At 39.8% G+C, this 18,205-nt stretch overlaps 2 protein-coding genes across 2 annotated transcripts in view; both read right to left on the reverse strand.

Annotated features, from left to right (window-relative positions):
• Positions 1-301: 301 nt before the first annotated feature.
• LOC142954837 (interferon-induced GTP-binding protein Mx) lies at positions 302-5,630 on the reverse strand. The gene is made up of 12 exons (XM_076096114.1): positions 5,332-5,630; positions 4,246-4,383; positions 3,960-4,114; positions 3,663-3,801; positions 3,174-3,372; positions 2,977-3,055; positions 2,764-2,886; positions 2,528-2,669; positions 2,297-2,455; positions 2,066-2,142; positions 1,727-1,981; positions 302-1,617 (listed from the first exon to the last, which is right to left on the reverse strand). The coding sequence occupies exons 1-12, from the start codon at positions 5,516-5,518 to the stop codon at positions 1,393-1,395; spliced, it is 1,878 nt and encodes a 625-aa protein (XP_075952229.1). The 5' UTR covers positions 5,519-5,630; the 3' UTR covers positions 302-1,392.
• Positions 5,631-6,059: 429 nt separating this feature from the next.
• The window catches only part of LOC142955013 (uncharacterized), a 20,024-nt gene continuing 7,878 nt past the window's right edge, over positions 6,060-18,205 (reverse strand). Inside the window, exons 5-24 of the mRNA XM_076096395.1 lie at positions 17,546-17,744; positions 17,350-17,428; positions 17,137-17,259; positions 16,901-17,093; positions 16,670-16,828; positions 16,436-16,512; positions 16,070-16,351; positions 15,737-15,960; positions 11,228-11,442; positions 9,984-10,121; positions 9,698-9,852; positions 9,447-9,585; positions 9,158-9,356; positions 8,984-9,062; positions 8,771-8,893; positions 8,537-8,678; positions 8,147-8,305; positions 7,965-8,041; positions 7,676-7,891; positions 6,060-7,263 (exon numbers count right to left, since the gene is read on the reverse strand). Coding sequence (XP_075952510.1) covers positions 6,886-7,263; positions 7,676-7,891; positions 7,965-8,041; positions 8,147-8,305; positions 8,537-8,678; positions 8,771-8,893; positions 8,984-9,062; positions 9,158-9,356; positions 9,447-9,585; positions 9,698-9,852; positions 9,984-10,121; positions 11,228-11,442; positions 15,737-15,960; positions 16,070-16,351; positions 16,436-16,512; positions 16,670-16,828; positions 16,901-17,093; positions 17,137-17,259; positions 17,350-17,428; positions 17,546-17,744 — 3,356 coding nt within the window. The 3' untranslated portion in view covers positions 6,060-6,885. The remainder of the gene's footprint in view (positions 7,264-7,675; positions 7,892-7,964; positions 8,042-8,146; positions 8,306-8,536; positions 8,679-8,770; positions 8,894-8,983; positions 9,063-9,157; positions 9,357-9,446; positions 9,586-9,697; positions 9,853-9,983; positions 10,122-11,227; positions 11,443-15,736; positions 15,961-16,069; positions 16,352-16,435; positions 16,513-16,669; positions 16,829-16,900; positions 17,094-17,136; positions 17,260-17,349; positions 17,429-17,545; positions 17,745-18,205) is intronic.

The raw sequence follows: 18,205 nt of genomic DNA on the forward strand, positions 1-18,205 counted from the left end.
TGTTTAAGTATTTTAATTAGACTCATGGGAAAGAAATATATAGTGTTATATTTAATCATGTCCAAGGTCAGCTTATCTTAACATGAAGCTGCAGCTGCTCTGCTGCTATACTGTTGGATACAGACAGGACAGATCAGGATTGTAGTAGTAGTAGATCCATTTATGTTGTATAATCTTTTTAAGTCACTAATTGCTCATGTCAAGAATATGTCACATATAAATTAAAAAATGACAATTTCGAGAGAACAGATGTTAGATTGACTGGAAAGAGCAAGATGGAATAGCCAAATTAGACAATCAATAAAAGTCAAATTGTTTCTTTATTTAAACATATTTGCACAGCATGAAAAAGATGCACTTGAAGAAACAAAAACTACCTGTATAATCAAAGTGGTTGAGCCATTAATAGGAAAGCACTACAAAGCATCTGAACTAGGGGAACTCAGTAATTGAACTGGGTATATCTCAGAAACATGGTATGTTACTTAAACAATGTGCTCCTATGATCCCTTTTCCCCGTATAAAATAACAGGCATTTGATTTTTCTATCTCTTGGAATGACAGCAGCAGTACATATTACAGTACATTTAAAACAACTCCCCACTTTCACTGTTCTGACATAGATGTAACATCGAAAGCAAATGTGTCCATTCTACACTGGACAGAATAAAAAATAACAGCAGAGCAATACTTAAACTACATTTGTACTGTAGTTGACAAATAAAATAGGTACAGCAGACTCATGCTGTCAGGCTTTGACCCTACAGGTGCAGTTTGTGTTGGTTCAGGAGCTCATTGAACCCATTACATTATACATGTAGAGATTTAAATATGACTGATCTCTTTTCATATAACTTATAACACAGGACTAATAATTTATTGTAATGCCTTGCTCTATAATAAAAAAAAATACAAAGGATTAGCTAACTGTGTGACTGAATATTTTCATTAAGCATTGGTTATGGTCTATGGTATGGTAGCCTGCATGGGCACTCTTGCATGCACACCCATGACAGGCAAATTTAGAGAGGAGGGTTCACACAAGAGGAAGAATCCGCAAATCGCCTGGAAGCAATAAAGTGCTGCAGGGATGACATATTTTCGTAGGCCAACTCTGGAAGTTAGCATCGCACTGGTTCCCTCTAAAAAAAAAAACATAATGCAGATGGGATTTTTCTATTGGATTTTGGATTACTGCAGGAAATAAGATCTGTGACGAACACAATTTTGTGATACTACTGACCTATTTTATATTGTAGAACAAATTAAAGCCTCATAAGCTTGTGTTAGCCACAGACCTTATTTTAGGCACCTAAAAACCCATTTAAAACACCCATAGACTATGACGCGAGAGAACGTTACAGTTCAAACTGCGCCTATGCCTGATCTCTGCTAGAACTCCACCAGGAATGTGCGGGCCTTCATGAGGCGTTTAAGGCGACTCTGCAAACCAGCCCTCTGGGTGCCAATGTCGCAATCCTCCTTCAGCAAGAACTCAAAGTTCTCCTTGTCCTGAAGCATCTGCAGCATCTCCCTCTGCAGCTGGACAGCAGACTCCTGCAACATCTGGTAGCGGATCACCAGCGGGATCTGGTCAGCCAGACGCTGGCTGGCAATCTGAAAGAGTAGAAAGAAAGGAAACTTTGACAAACGACGGCAGAACAAGGGTCTGAACATTTCTGTCATTGTTTTTGTTCAGGAATCATTGGTCTAGATTGAAACATACTTTGTAATATGATTGAAGGTGCAACATCAGCTCCTGAATTGTTGCATGATTATCCATGCAGTACACAATACTCCTTTCTGAAAATGTTGAGCTTTTCGGTCTTTCTTCCTCATCATCCTCTTCCTTCTTCCTGTCACTCAAACTGTTGCTGTAGGTCCTGTCCTGAGAGTAAACGAGCAGCTCCATCTTGAACTGGGTTCTCAGCATGGATTCAGCTGTGGACTCTTTTTCTTGCTTGATGGCTTCGATCTTTGTCTGGAAATAAGATTCTGGTCAGTCTGAACACCGGCAGAAAAATGATGCAAATAAAATTTCGAGACACTCATAGAAGATGGATACCTTGGCTGTTTTAATGAGGTTAGGAAATCCAATGAAGCTACTTTGGGCCAGCTGAATGAACACCTTCTTAACAGCGTCTGGAAGAAATGGAGATACAAGAAGATAAAGCAGCTTGATCTCCACGGAGCACTTCACTGGTGGCTGTACAGTATCAAGAGAAAACCTGAATATTAAAGAAAAACATATTACTGGATAAACCTGTCATATATTCAATCATACTACTATCCTCACCGGCTATATCCTTGAGTTTCTTGACAGCCGGTTCTTCCAGTTGTTTGACCTGCTGCTTGACCATAACCTCAAAGGTCTTGTAGTTGATGAAGCCCGGCAGTTCTCTTCCACGGTACCTCTCTTCATATCCCTCCACCTCTTTCTCAATCTTCTGGTTAACTGCAACACAAAAAAAAATATTTCAAAGTTCTGCTGGTGAACAGCTGTAGAGCAGATCAAACTGATACATACACTTATTCCCTGATTGGTCCAGGTGGGCATTCCACTTCCCAAACTCTCTTCTGAGTGTAGAAAAGACATTGAGCTTGTCTCCACACTTGAGCTCCTCTCCTGTAGTCAGATTGATGGCATCCTGTGTGAATGCTGTCACTTTCTGCAGCACACACATGACAAAGACAAAATCATACATTGTGGTGAGCATTTGTCTTTGTAGCCAGGTGAACGTTATGAAGAGTGAGGGAGCTCACATCAATGAGGAAGAAGAGTCTTTCAGCTGCGTCAGCTGGGGGTCCACTGCCATATCTCTCCAGCTCTGCTTGAGTTTGTGCAAGTTTCTCCTCTATCTGCTCTTCCAGTCGAGGCAGAGATCTCTGCAAATCAAACGAGGGTCAAAACTTTAACAACTAAAGTAATCAAGTTAACGTTTAACAGACTGTAAATTTATCGGCGTAAGTACTTACCTCAATGTGATGCACCAGCTCAAGTGTGAGTTTCTCAGCCAGTTTAGGAATACAAGCATGGCCGTCATTGTATAGAGTGCTTCAGCAAGAAGAAGAAAAAGCTATTGAGCATTATATATTATATGTATAATAAATCACAGCACTAATAATTCACCATGAAAAAACATGTTACAATCATGCAAAAATAATGAACTTACTTGAAATGCACATGGTCGCTGAAGAATGCTTTTTCTCTTTCTATTGCTTCAGTAAGAGACACCCTCTCTGTGATCTCCTTCTGACCCCTGCACTTGACGATCATGTAGCCCTTCTTCAGGTGGATGACCTCATTACGGACAATTTCAACCACCGACTCTTCTGTGCCTTTGTCCACCAGGTCAGGCTTGGTCAGGATACCTGAGAGAGAGAGATTGGGTTGCATCCTAAATTGAATCTAATGTTGAATTCTGATTGTTAAACTAATGGTGTCTTTCGTCAAAAGCTGAGTACCAACATTCTTTTATGATAATTTATGGGTTTATAAATCACAATTTAAATATTAATAATCGTTACATATCTTGATAATAATTAATTTGTATTTATTAGACCTGCTACCAGCAGCAACGCTACAACACACAGACAGTGAACTATCTAAAGAAAAGGTAACTTGTCCAAGGAGTCCTTTTCTAGAATCAGCTAGAATTTACCCAAAGTCCTGTCTCCATCAGGATCCACCTCCTGTGCCATCTTCAAAGCCTCTGTGGTTGCTATGTCCACGTTGGATGGAACAACCACCAAGCTGATGGTCTCTTGTTTTGTTATAAACTTCTGGATCAGTCTCTTTATCTGAAAGTATTAATTCCAGTTGTTGTAAAGTTATAGATCATAGAATTACCAAATCACTACCACAGATCTCACTGTCATTACTTTTCAACTTTCTACCAAATAAATTATCTCTATGAAAACTGTTGAAAGTGTGTTTTGGGGACACTGAATTAGCATACCTGGTCTCCAATGTTCTCAGGTTGTCCCTTTACAGCCACCCTGGTGATGCCGGGCAGGTCAATGAGCGTCAGGTCTGGAACATCAGGAGAGGCGATCTCTAGACTGATGAGGTCATCACTGATCCCCACCCCGATCCCGGCCAATTTTTCCTGAGCTGGAGAGAGAGGACACAATATTTGACTAGTACAGGATGGAAGTGTTGGTCATTGAAACCTTAAAAACAATCAGTAGCTCCACAAATACTTGGCTTTTGATAGTAGCATTAAAGAACTGTGTATACTGTACCTTCTCTAATCATTTTCTCCACATCTGCAGGGTCTTCTATCTCTTCTTCATAACCCTGGTAGCTTATCTTCCCGTACCACTCCTCTCCTTCTTTCCTTCTCTTCATCTTCAGTTCGAGAGGACATCTTGTCACAATGCCTGAAATAATGAAGAGTGAATGATGATGAGGAAAAAATTAAATTCAGCATGCTTGGTGAAATTATAACACTGATATTGTCTTAATTAAAGTGGGAATATTACATCTTCAAAATATGTTCCAGACATAAAAGGGAAGGCTAACACTTTGAAAAGAGACTGACTGAAAATGTGAGCCGTTAATCCCATTTGTGTGATTTGTTTCATATATATTTTAAAGACATGCATATTACAGAGTCAAATTACAGCAAGCAGGAGGGGCTATGACAACAGGCTTTTCACCCCGCCCCTAAATGTGGCAATTCCGAATGATGTGGTTGGGGAACATTTACTAAAAGTTGGTTATTATCAAGCATACTGAGCTCTTACTGAACACTCCCTTCAGGAAACAAGGGAGAGAGAGAGGTGTCCCAGCTGGACTCAAACCAGGGATGTTGTGGTCTAAGGTCAGCCCTGGGCAAACCCTGCTCTCTTTCATTTCTGAAGTAAATAACACAGATCTCTTTGTAAAGATCAATTTGTTTTGTGGTATTCTTGCTGCCATGCATTTAGTGTTGCCACTAAAGATGAGTGTTACCATGATGCCTTCATTTAAACCTGCTGTACCAGACATGCAGGTTTTGAGATTTACAGATCAAAGTTGCCAACGGAGACATACGAAAAGAATAACATTATAAAAACAGAAATTCTCTTTCCAGCTTTTTCGGCTTGTTGTGGTTCTTGTAGATTTAAGGTTGAACATCCATCATTTTGCGTCATTACGTCACTCCCCAAACAAAGGGAAAAACCAGACAACTGCTCAAGGTTAATGCTTTATTTAGCTGTAAAAGGGTTCGTTTAGATCAGTGATAACGGAGCGAGACAGACCTATATATTCAGTTCTGTTCATTTTGGAATCAAAATGTTAAATAATGCAAATAATATTATTGTTTTTCCGTGAGTTTAACTTACCACTCCCTCTCGGCAGAGCCACCCCTGACAGCGCCTCCAACACGGAGCTCTTCCCCGAGCTTTGGTCTCCAATCACGGCGATAGCAGGCAGCGCCAAGTCCTTCTCTACACCCAGAGAGCGAAGAGAGTCGATGAGGTCAATGCAGGGACGCACCTTCTCCTCATACTGTTGGTTCAGAGTGTTCATGGTGATGACTGCTTGAATCCTGGAGAGAAACGGTGTTTAAAAAAGGAATAAAGTAGCAGAGCTGCTCGGATGCTGAAACTTGAGTGCGAGAGACGCCCACCGTGGATGTTAAGAGATGCAGCAGAAAAACGAAACTAAAGTTATGCTAGGTTTCGTTTCCTTGACTTTCATTTCTGTTCCCGGGGCACGTAGAGACATGTACCAGGGAACATATTCATACAACATAGGGTGACTAGTGCTCACCACCTGTGTATATTAAACTCTGATGCAGTATGTTCATGTAATGTATCACATTCTCGGGCAATCATCTTTTGAATAAGGCACGAGGGAATTTACAAAGTATACTATTATACTAGTTTACTATTCATCAAAGTCCTGCTGGTAACACCTGTTCTGTGTCCTTGAAGGAACTCAAAGCGATGTTGAATTCTTCCATTTAATGCTATAATAAAAATATATGAAACATTATGAAAATCACAATGTTCATTTTAATTCATGCCTACTGTAATACACTAGTAAATGAATTGATGACAATAGGAAATAGGATTTATTTCTTCTTCTTTATTATTCTTTTGCAAGAGAACAGTAAATAGCGAAGTACTACGACATTATTTTGTGCATTTCTTCATCAAGACAATGGGGCTCTTCTGAAACACTGCTTGTTAAAATAGTATTTGCAACGTCTGTTTAAATGTACATGTTGAATATGCAATGATGCATATACATTAAGAAACTGTCAAAACTCGTGAATTACTGTCAAATAGTCCAAGTCTGCTTCTCACTACCATCACCATGTTGGTGCAATGTTTCTGATTCATTCTTGTGATGATGACTTATGTGGTTTATGGGCTTAAACTATTTTTTGATGGTAACTTCTGGTTTTTAGAGGATTTTCTGTTACAAAGACATTTTCACATATTCTGATTGTATCAAATATATAACTTGTACACATTGATTTTAAACTCAAACCCCAATGTAACAAATAATAAACCCACTCCACAACCATGAAGGTATGTGCCAAGCTGAAAAACTAAATCATGCTGTCAGGCCTAAACCGCCTCTAGAACTCTACCAGGTATGTGCAGGCCTTCATTAAGGCTTTACTGCCCTCTTGCTGCCAAAGAAAACAAGGAAAACTACAGAATAGAAAAGGAAATAAGGTCATGTACTGAATCTGGTTAAACCTACTGAATGTTGATGTTGGATGCAAAAAAACAGAAATATTGTGTGTATGTTTTTTTTCTCCTTTCTATTAGAAAGTCATTTCCAAATTTTTACTTTATTTTAGTCTTTGATCTGTTACTGTGTATACTTTATTTGAATGTTAATACAGATCTAAGGTAGTACGGTAATAAACCATTTGGCGGTCAGAAGTTATCAGTCCTCTGTTTTTTTGTTTGTTTGCTTTTTACAGCGGTCGCACCCACAGGGGTGGTTGTGGAGGGTAGGGTGTGGGTTGTTGTGTCCTTTCTAATGTTGAGACCAAACCGAAGCCCTTGGTTGAAGTTGTATGTGTTCATACTAAAGTCAGTCAACAGAATGCGTGCCAATGACAACCGCTCAAGGCGATTCTGAAGGTGGATTCTCTTGGTTCCTATGCCAGGGTCCTCTTGAAGGAGCGACTCTGTTTTCGCCTTGTCTTGAAACATCTGCAGCATCTCCCTCTGCAGCTGGACGGCAGACTCCTGCAACACCTGGTAGCGGATTACCAGCGGAATCTGGTCAGCCAGACGCTGGCCAGCAATCTGTGGTTGAGAAAGGAGAAAGTTGGGGTGTCACGCTGTATCTGTCAATGTAAGAAAATTATTGGTATTTGGTTTTTACCGTTAGTGTACATGGTTTGTACCTGAAGTTGTTAGAAATGATCTACTCTGCTGCATTTATATAACATTGTTTTATACTGACATTCATAGCCCCCATCAACACAGTATATTTCTATATTTAGCTGCCAACAAAATAATATTTTAACCATGTACCTAACTTAGTCTGGTAATAAATTACATTTAAATGGCACCTTCTAAACAAGAACGCAATGGGAGGAGGTGCAGATTAAAATAAGCGTTTTATTTCCGACCTTTTTACGGTAAATAAAATGTGTGATGTATTAAATGCTGTGAGGCACAGAAATAAAATGTACAGCATGTAGATTACACTTACTTTGTAATAGGACTTCAGGTGTTTAATCATCTCTCTCAGGGTGGCCCCACTGTCACTGCTCAGGGTGCAATACTGTTCATCTTCCCTCTTCCGCTTCCCTAACTTCTTGCTGTATGTGCTGTCCTGAGTGTAAACAATCATTTCCATTTTAAACTGAGTCCTCAGCATGGACTCTGCTGCAGCCTCCTTCTCCTTTCTGATGGCTTCAATCTTAATCTAAAGGAAATACACAATTATCAGTAAAAATTCAACTATGTTCAGTTATATATATGGGAAATGAAAACTATACCTGTGCTGTTCTGATGAGGTTAGGAAATCCAACAAGGCTGCTCTGTGCCAACTTAACCAGCTCTTTCGTCACAATGTCTAAAAAAGAAAACACAAATCAAACAATACAAGATCTACTCATAACTTTAAGGTGTTACATATTCAGCTGGCTTGCAATCATTGTAGCATCATAATATGACATGCCTGCCACTTCCTTGAGTTTCAGGAGAGCAGGCCCTTCCAGCTCTTTGATCTGCTCCTTGACCATGTCCTCAAAGGTCTTGTAGTTTATGAACCCCGGCAGTTCTCTTCCACGGTACTTTTGTTCATACTGAGTCACCTCTCTCTCAATATTCTGGTTGACTGCAATGGGGATGAATTTGTGAAAGAAAAAGTGGACACAAACAAGGTTAACACTCGGTTAGCAGTGATACAGCAGTCTGGAGCAGTGTTTTCACACTGAGAAGGAAAATGGCATAAAAATAAACAGTATTTTAATATCTTACTCAATAGTTTACATTTTAGGTTACAAGTTTGAAGTATGGAAACCACAGCAAAGACATTACGTAATGACCAGGTTGTTGATGCACTTACATATTATTCCAGAGAACTCTATGGTATTTTTCCAAGCCGCAAACTGTTGTCTGAGTATGGCAAAGATATTTAGCTTGCCTCCAAATTTGATATCCTCCCCTGTGGTGAGGCGGATAGCATCCTGTGTAAACGCTGCCACTCTCTAAAATGAAACAGGTTCAGATAAAAGAAGAATGAGAATTAAATCAAAACGAGGAGGTGCAGTGTTTTGTAAGTGACAGCTAGTAAACTCACGTCAATGAGGAAACCCAGTCTCTCAGCTGCATCAGCTGGGGGTCCACTGCCACATTTGTCCAGCTTTGCCTGAGTCTCTGTTAGTTTCTTCTTTATCTGCTCTTCCAGTTGAGGCAGAGATCTCTGCAAATCACAGGTGTCAAACCTTTAACACTGGAAATGGCAAAGTAATCTGTAGTGAACCGCTATGGTGAAGCACTGAGAAGTGTTTACCTGGATATGTTGCACCAGCTCAAGGGTGAGTTTTTCCGCCAGTTTAGGAACCGTGGCATGGCCTTCATTGTAGAGAGTCCTACAGCAAAGATAAAACATTACTGAGTAGAAAGTACCCAACCAGTCAAACTGCAAATCATTCATTGCATTATTACCCAAAAATAATGAACTCACTGGAAATGCAGATGCTCGTTGAAGAATGCTTTTTCTCTTTCTGTTGCTTCAGTAAGAGACACCCTCTCTGTGATCTCCTTCTGACCCCTGCACTTGACGATCATGTAGCCCTTCTTCAGGTGGATGACCTCATTACGGACTATTTCAACCACCGACTCTTCTGTGCCTTTGTCCACCAGGTCAGGCTTGGTCAAGATACCTGAGAGAGAGAAGGGCAAACAGACAGTGAACTATCTAAAAGTCAAGTAACTTGTCCAAGGAGTCCTTTTCTAGAATCAGCCACATTTACCCAAAGTCCTGTCTCCATCAGGATCCACCTCCTGTGCCATCTTCAAAGCCTCTGTGGTTGCTATGTCCACGTTGGATGGAACAACCACCAAGCTGATGGTCTCTTGTTTTGTTATAAACTTCTGGATCAGTCTCTTTATCTGAAAGTATTAATTCCAGTGGTTATAAAGTATAAATATTACCGTCATTACTTTTCTACCAAATAAATTGTCCCCATGAAAACTGTGTTTTGGGGACACTGGATTAGCATACCTGGTCTCCAATGTTCACTGGTTGGTCCTTTACAGCCACCCTGGTGATGCCGGGCAGGTCAATGAGCGTCAGGTCTGGAACATCAGGAGAGGCAATCTCTAGACTGATGAGGTCATCACTGATCCCCACCCCACCCCCGGCCAATTTTTCCTGAGCTGGAGAGAGAGGACACAATATTTGACTAGTACAGGATGGAAATGCTGATCACTGAAACCTAAAAAGATGAGTATAGCTTCACAAATATTTGTCTTTTGATAGTAGCATTAAAGAACTGTGTATACTGTACCTTCTCTAATCATTTTCTCCACATCTGCAGGGTCTTTTATCTCTTCTTCATAACCCTCGTAGCTTATCTTCCCGTACCACTCCTCTCCTTCTTTCCTTCTCTTCATCTTCAGTTCGAGAGGACATCTTGTCACAATGCCTGAATTAATTAAGAGTGAATGATGATGAGGGGAAAAATTAAATCCAGTGTACTTGGTGAAATTATAACACTGATATTGTCTTTATTAAAGTGGGAATATTACATCTTCAAAATATGTTCCAGAGATAACACATATGCTCGAGAAGGCTGACACCAATGTCAACATTTTGTTGGCGAAATCCTTGACCCCAATGTAAGCAGGGACATTTCTGAAGTAGTGTTTAAAACAAGTGCAACGCTATGAATGCCTTTGAAAAGAGACTGACTGAAAATGTAAGCCGTTAATCCCATTTGTATGATTTGTTTCATATATATTTTAAAGACATGCATATTACAGAGTAACTCTTTGTCAGCCATCGAGGAGGCACTCTGGTGCAGCTAGGAGGGGCTATGACAACAGGCTTCTCATCCCTCCCCTAAATGTGGCAATTCCGAATGATGTGGTTGGGGGACATTTCCGAAAAGTTGGTTCTTGTCAAGCATACTGAGCTCTTACTGAACACTCCCTTCAGGAAACAAGGGAGAGAGAGAGGTGTCCCAGCTGGACTCAAACCAGGGATGTTGTGGTCTAAGGTCCGCCCTGGGCAAACCCTGCTCTCTTTCATTTCTTAAGTAAATAACACAGATATCTTTATAAAGATCAATTTGTTTTGTGGCATTCTTGCTGCCTTGCATTTGTTTCCTGTAGTGTTGCCAACGGAAACATGCTTACAGGAATGAAAAATTACATTATAAAAACAGAAATTCTCTTTCCAGCTTTTTCAGCTTGTTGTGGTTCATGGCCAAAGTCAATGACTGCAGCTTTAAAAGTATATCATACTGATGGTCTTACTGTTTACCTTTCTCAAGTTTATTTTATTCGACCAATTGCACTTTGTGTAATGTAAGGCAAGGTTGAACATCCATCATTTTGAGTCATTACATCACTCCCCAAACAAAGGGGCAAAACCAGACAACTGCTCAAGGTTAATGCTTTATTTAGCTGTAAAAGGATTCGTTTAGATCAGCGATGACGAGACGGACCTATATATTCAGTTCTGTTCATTTTGGAATCAAAATGTTAAATAATGCAAATAATATTTTGTTTTTCCGTGAGTTTAACTTACCACTTCCTCTCGGCAGAGCCACCCCTGACAGCGCCTCCAACACGGAGCTCTTCCCCGAGCTTTGGTCTCCAATCACGGCGATAGCAGGCAGCGCCAAGTCCTTCTCTACACCCAGAGAGCGAAGAGAGTCGATGAGGTCAATGCAGGGACGCACCTTCTCCTCATACTGTTGGTTCAGAGTGTTCATGGTGATGACTGCTTGAATCCTGGAGAGAAACGGTGTTTAAAAAAGGAATAAAGTAGCAGAGCTGCTCGGATGCTGAAACTTGAGTGCGAGAGACGCCCACCGTGGATGTTAAGAGATGCAGCAGAGAAACGAAACTAAAGTTACGCTAGGTTTCGTTTCCTTGACTTTCATTTCTGTTCCCGGGGCACGTAGAGACATGTACCAGGGAACATATTCATACAACATAGGGTGACTAGTGCTCACCACCTGTGTATATTAAACTCTGATGCAGTATGTTCATGTAATGTATCACATTCTCGGGCAATCATCTTTTGAATAAGGCACGAGGGAATTTACAAAGTATACTATTATACTAGTTTACTATTCATCAAAGTCCTGCTGGTAACACCTGTTCTGTGTCCTTGAAGGAACTCAAAGCGATGTTGAATTCTTCCATTTAATGCTATAATAAAAATATATGAAACATTATGAAAATCACAATGTTCATTTTAATTCATGCCTACTGTAATACACTAGTAAATGAATTGATGACAATAGGAAATAGGATTTATTTCTTCTTCTTTATTATTCTTTTGCAAGAGAACAGTAAATAGCGAAGTACTACGACATTATTTTGTGCATTTCTTCATCAAGACAATGGGGCTCTTCTGAAACACTGCTTGTTAAAATAGTATTTGCAACGTCTGTTTAAATGTACATGTTGAATATGCAATGATGCATATACATTAAGAAACTGTCAAAACTCGTGAATTACTGTCAAATAGTCCAAGTCTGCTTCTCACTACCATCACCATGTTGGTGCAATGTTTCTGATTCATTCTTGTGATGATGACTTATGTGGTTTATGGGCTTAAACTATTTTTTGATGGTAACTTCTGGTTTTTAGAGGATTTTCTGTTACAAAGACATTTTCACATATTCTGATTGTATCAAATATATAACTTGTACACATTGATTTTAAACTCAAACCCCAATGTAACAAATAATAAACCCACTCCACAACCATGAAGGTATGTGCCAAGCTGAAAAACTAAATCATGCTGTCAGGCCTAAACCGCCTCTAGAACTCTACCAGGTATGTGCAGGCCTTCATTAAGGCTTTACTGCCCTCTTGCTGCCAAAGAAAACAAGGACAACTACAGAATAGAAAAGGAAATAAGGTCATGTACTGAATCTGGTTAAACCTACTGAATGTTGATGTTGGATGCAAAAAAACAGAAATATTGTGTTGTGTATGTTAGGGTTAGGGTTAGGGTTAGGGTTTTCTCCTTTCTATTAGAAAGTCATTTCAAAATGTTTACTTTATTTTAGTCTTTGATCTGTTATAATGTATACTTTACAGATCTAAGGTAGTATGTTAATAAACCATTTGGCTGTACTACTTGTGTTGCTGTATAGAGACTGAGAAAGACCAAATTCAATATTCGAGGTGTGGTCCCACCATGTTGAAGTGAAACCAATACATTCAACAGTTTAACATAGTGCTGAAACGGCTGTGAGATCAATCGATTAGTCAATCAATCAGCAAATAATAAATTGTGGCAATACATGCTGTCAAAATAATGTATAATATATGAATATTTACGGTTAATTGAGCTAGTTTGTATTTCTGCTTGTCTCACATTCACATTTCTTTAATTTTCTTGTTGTTCCAGAGTACGATGCTTTAGCTAAGGTTATCCAGCAACACCCAGACCGACATGAAACACTGAAGTGAGGCAGCCTCTCATTCGTTTCATTCATATATTGAGTTATTTTGCTTTCTGTGGTAGAGCAGTTATGGCTTTCATGATAATCAGATGATGTGCTTAATGTTGGTTTGATCACTTACAGGCAGTTGGAGGCGCTTGACAAAGAACTCCAGCAATTGTCTCGCATCAAAGAGAACGTAGATGCAAAGGTACGGCCAATTACATCAGCTCTTCTATTCTAACCTCTAATGTCTTCAATCATTTATAATATTTGAATTTTTCTCTCCCTTTGGTCCCACACAGCTGGAGTTGAGGAAGAAGCAGTTCCATGTGCTACTCAGTACCATACAGGAACTACAGCAGACACTTGAGAGTGAGTAAACATGGACATGGTGGGCGTCGTACTTGCAATTGTTTGTGTTTTTCAATGTCCCTGTGTCATCTTCTATATTCTCAATAGCTGTTGATCTCTCCGTTGTTAAAGAAAAACAAAATGTTGATCCGTTTCCTCTTCTGTCCAGTTTAGAAAAAGTAGAGATACCTACTTATAATATTTTTAATTTTTCCTAGATGATAAATCGGACAATGATGAGAACAGTCACGAGAGCCCAGCACAGAATGGTGAATGAATGTGTAGAGATCCTGACTGAGTGAACCACTTTGAATCCTTTTTGTATGTATTTTTGAATAAAGTAGACTTGTCCATATCTGTCTTGTTCAAGTATTTAACAAAATGGTGGCCTTTCAGACGCATGTCTGTCCCAATGGTAAATGGGCGTGTACTTGTATGTTGCTTTTCTAGTCTTCCGACCTCTCAAAGCGCTTTAACACTTCATGTCATTCACCCATTCATACTCTGATGGCAGGGGCTACCACGCAAGGTGCCACCTGTCCATCAGGAATATATTTAATATTTATTTACATCACTGAGGCAGACAGTTAATTGCAGAGTGTGGAAGTATTGATGACTTGGTTAGGATATCTGTTATACATTTCTAGAATTATTTAGGATTACTTTACAACTCGTGCTTTGCTGTCAAACTATTTTCTCTAAAGCCACAAGGGGGACATAGTTATATACAACATTTTGTATGTGTAGTCGTGAGCAAGTTTGATCATACAAAGTTTACCAGATCCATCAAGAAGTAAAAGTCAGTACCAGGCACTATAAGACAAATTAAAAAAGTGTGTTTAAGTATTTAGTTAGACTCATGGGAAAGACATATATTCTATTTAATCATGTCACAGGTCAGCTTATCTTAACATGAAGCTGCAGCTGCTCTGCTGCTATACTGTTGGATACAGACAGGACAGATCAGGATTGTAGTAATTTTAATTTTGATCATTGTAGCGTCATAGAAATGTTTGTAGTAGATCCATTTATGTTGTATAATCTTTTTAAGTCACTAATTGCTCATGTCAAGAATATGTCACATCCAAATTAAAAATGACAATTTTGGGAGAACAGATGCTAGATTGACTGGAAAGAGCAAGATGGAATAGCCAAATTAGACAATCAATTAAAGTGAAATTGTTTCTTTATTTAAACAAATATATTTGCACAGCATGAAAAAGATGCACTTGAAGAAAGAAAAACGACCTGTTTAATCAAAGTGGTCCAGCCATTAATATGAAAGCACTACAAAGCATCTGAACTAGGGGAACTCAGTAATTGAACTGGGTATATCTCAGAAACATGGTATGTTACTTAAACAATGTGCTCCTATGATCCCTTTTCCCCGTATAAAATAACAGGCATTTGATTTTTCTATCTCTTGGAATGACAGCAGCAGTACATGTTACAGTACATTTAAAACAACTCCCCACTTTCACTGTTCTGACATAGATGTAACATCGAAAGCAAATGTGTCCATTCTACACTGGACAGAATAAAAAATAATAACAGCAGAGCAATACTTAAACCACATTTGTACTGTATTTGACAAATACAAGAGGTACAGCAGACTCATGCTGTCAGGCTTTGACCCTACAGGCGCAGTTTGTGTTGGTTCAGGAGCTCATTGAACCCATTACATTATACATGTAGAGATTTAAATATTACTGATCTCTTTTCATATAACTTATAACACAGGACTAATAATTTATTGTAATGCCTTGCTCTCTGATATAAAATTACAAAGGATTAACTAATTGTGTGACTGAATAGTTTCATTAAGCATTGGTTATGGTCTATGGTATGGTAGCCTGCATGGGCACTCTTGCATGCACACCCATAACAGGCAAATTTAGAGAGGAGGGTTCACACAAGAGGAAGAATCCGCAAATTGCCTGGAAGCAATAAAATGCTGCAGGGATGACATATTTTTGTAGGCCAACCCTGGAAGTTAGCATCGCACTGGTTCCCTCTAAAAAAAGCAGATGGGATTTTTCCATTGGATTTTGGATTATTGCAGGAACACAAGTTTGTGATACTACTGGCCTATTTTATATTGTAGAACAAATTAAAACCTCATAAGCTTGTGTTAGCCACAGACCTTATTTTAGGCACCTAAAAACCCATTTAAAACACCCATAGACTTTGACGCGAGAGAACCGTATGTACACAAATACACTCAAATTTTGTGAACCCCCAACGTTACAGTTCAAACTGCGCCTATGCCTGATCTCTGCTAGAACTCCACCAGGAATGTGCGGGCCTTCATGAGGCGTTTAAGGCGACTCTGCAAACCAGCCCTCTGGGTGCCAATGTCACAATCCTCCTTCAGCAAGAACTCAAAGTTCTCCTTGTCCTGAAGCATCTGCAGCATCTCCCTCTGCAGCTGGACAGCAGACTCCTGCAACATCTGGTAGCGGATCACCATCGGGATCTGGTCAGCCAGACGCTGGCTGGCAATCTGAAAGAGTAGAAAGAAGAGAAACTTTGACAAACGACGGCAGAACAAGTGTCTGAACATTTCTGTCATTGTTTTTGTTCAGGAATCATTGGTCTAGATTGAAACATACTTTGTAATATGATTGAAGGTGCAACATCAGCTCCTGAATTGTTGCATGATTATCCATGCAGTACACAATACTCCTTTCTCGAAATGGTAAGCTTTTCTGTTCGTCTTCGGAATACGAGTATATCTCTTCCTCTTCCTCATCACGCTCTTCCTTCTTCCTGTCACTCAAACTGTTGCTGTAGGTCCTGTCCTGAGAGTAAACAAGCAGCTCCATCTTGAACTGGGTTCTCAGCATGGATTCAGCTGTGGACTCTTTTTCTTGCTTGATGGCTTCGATCTTTGTCTGGAAATAAGATTCTGGTCAGTCTGAACACCGGCAGAAAAATGATGCAAATAAAATTTCGAGACACTCATAGAAGATGGATACCTTGGCTGTTTTAATGAGGTTAGGAAATCCAATGAAGCTACTTTGGGCCAGCTGAATGAACACCTTCTTAACAGCGTCTGGAAGAAATGGAGATACAAGAAGATAAAGCAGCTTGATCTCCACGGAGCACTTCACTGGTGGCTGTCCAGTATCAAGAGAAAACCTGAATATTAAAGAAAAACATATTACTGGATAAACCTGTCATATATTCAATCATACTACTCCTATCCTCACCGGCTATATCCTTGAGTTTCTTGACAGCCGGTTCTTCCAGTTGTTTGACCTGCTGCTTGACCATAACCTCAAAGGTCTTGTAGTTGATGAAGCCCGGCAGTTCTCTTCCACGGTACCTCTCTTCATATCCCTCCACCTCTTTCTCAATCTTCTTGTTAACTGCAACACAAAAAAAAATATTTCAAAGTTCTGCTGGTGAACAGCTGTAGAGCAGATCAAACTGATACATACACTTATTCCCTGAGCGGTCCAGGTGGGCATTCCACTTCCCAAACTCTCTTCTGAGTGTAGAAAAGACATTGAGCTTGTCTCCACACTTGAGCTCCTCTCCTGTAGTCAGATTGATGGCATCCTGTGTGAATGCTGTCACTTTCTGCAGCACACACATGACAAAGACAAAATCATACATTGTGGTGAGCATTTGCCTTTGTAACCAGGTGAACGTTATGAAGAGTGAGGGAGCTCACATCAATGAGGAAGACGAGTCTTTCAGCTGCGTCAGCTGGGGGTCCACTGCCATATCTCTCCAGCTCTGCTTGAGTCTGTGCAAGTTTCTCCTCTATCTGCTCTTCCAGTCGAGGCAGAGATCTCTGCAAATCAAACGAGGGTCAAAACTTTAACAACTAAAGTAATCAAGTTAACGTTTAACAGACTGTAAATTTATCGGCGTAAGTATTTACCTCAATGTGATGCACCAGCTCAAGTGTGAGTTTCTCAGCCAGTTTAGGAATACAAGCATGGCCGTCATTGTATAGAGTGCTTCAGCAAGAAGAAAAAAAGCTATTGAGCATTATATATTATATGCATAATAAATCACAGCACTAATAATTCACCATGAAAAAACGTGTTACGATCACCCAAAAATAATGAACTTACTTGAAATGCACATGGTCGCTGAAGAATGCTTTTTCTCTTTCTATTGCTTCAGTAAGAGACACCCTCTCTGTGATCTCCTTCTGACCCCTGCACTTGACGATCATGTAGCCCTTCTTCAGGTGGATGACCTCATTACGGACAATTTCAACCACCGACTCTTCTGTGCCTTTGTCCACCAGGTCAGGCTTGGTCAGGATACCTGAGAGAGAAAGGGAAATGTAGCGAACATCCATGGAAGGATGATGAAACTGAAATGTCAATGACACAATCTCAACTAATACACTTCTTCCAGAGACTGCCCTCAGGAACCTATAGTTCACTTAATGGTTGAACTCTCAATTTATCATGCCCCTGGACATACTCAGAGCAGACAAGACTCTTGACACTCAGACTGTAGGTTGAGTCTACCATGTTTCTACATGATGCAGAGAGGCCCACAGAGGAACAGCCACCACTGCATGCAGGTTAACCTCCATATAGTTAACAATATAGTTTCCAGATATAAATGAGTTTGATGTTTCTAGGCCAAATACATTTAAGCCAGATAATAAAATAATCTTAGATAGAAATATACTAGACCTGAAATCAAAATTAAATTAAAACCAATATAAAATTGCTCCAAAATCTTCCCTGGTGGTTTTCAAACTCTCAACTGCTTAA

Source organism: Anarhichas minor, unplaced genomic scaffold, assembly GCF_050575085.1.
Source record: "Anarhichas minor isolate MPS153535 unplaced genomic scaffold, ASM5057508v1 ptg000021l, whole genome shotgun sequence".
NCBI classification, from domain to species: Eukaryota; Metazoa; Chordata; class Actinopteri; order Perciformes; family Anarhichadidae; genus Anarhichas; species Anarhichas minor.

Excerpts from the sequence above, each read along its gene's own strand:
- LOC142954837 (XM_076096114.1), bottom strand. The coding sequence starts at position 5,518 with ATGAACACTCTGAACCAACAGTATGAGGAGAAGGTGCGTCCCTGCATT. Across the intron at positions 4,384-5,331 it reads GGCTCTGCCGAGAGGGAGTG|GCATTGTGACAAGATGTCCT; the intron begins GTAAGTTAAACT and ends TCATTATTTCAG. Across the intron at positions 1,618-1,726 it reads ACCTTCAATCATATTACAAA|ATTGCCAGCCAGCGTCTGGC; the intron begins GTATGTTTCAAT and ends CTACTCTTTCAG.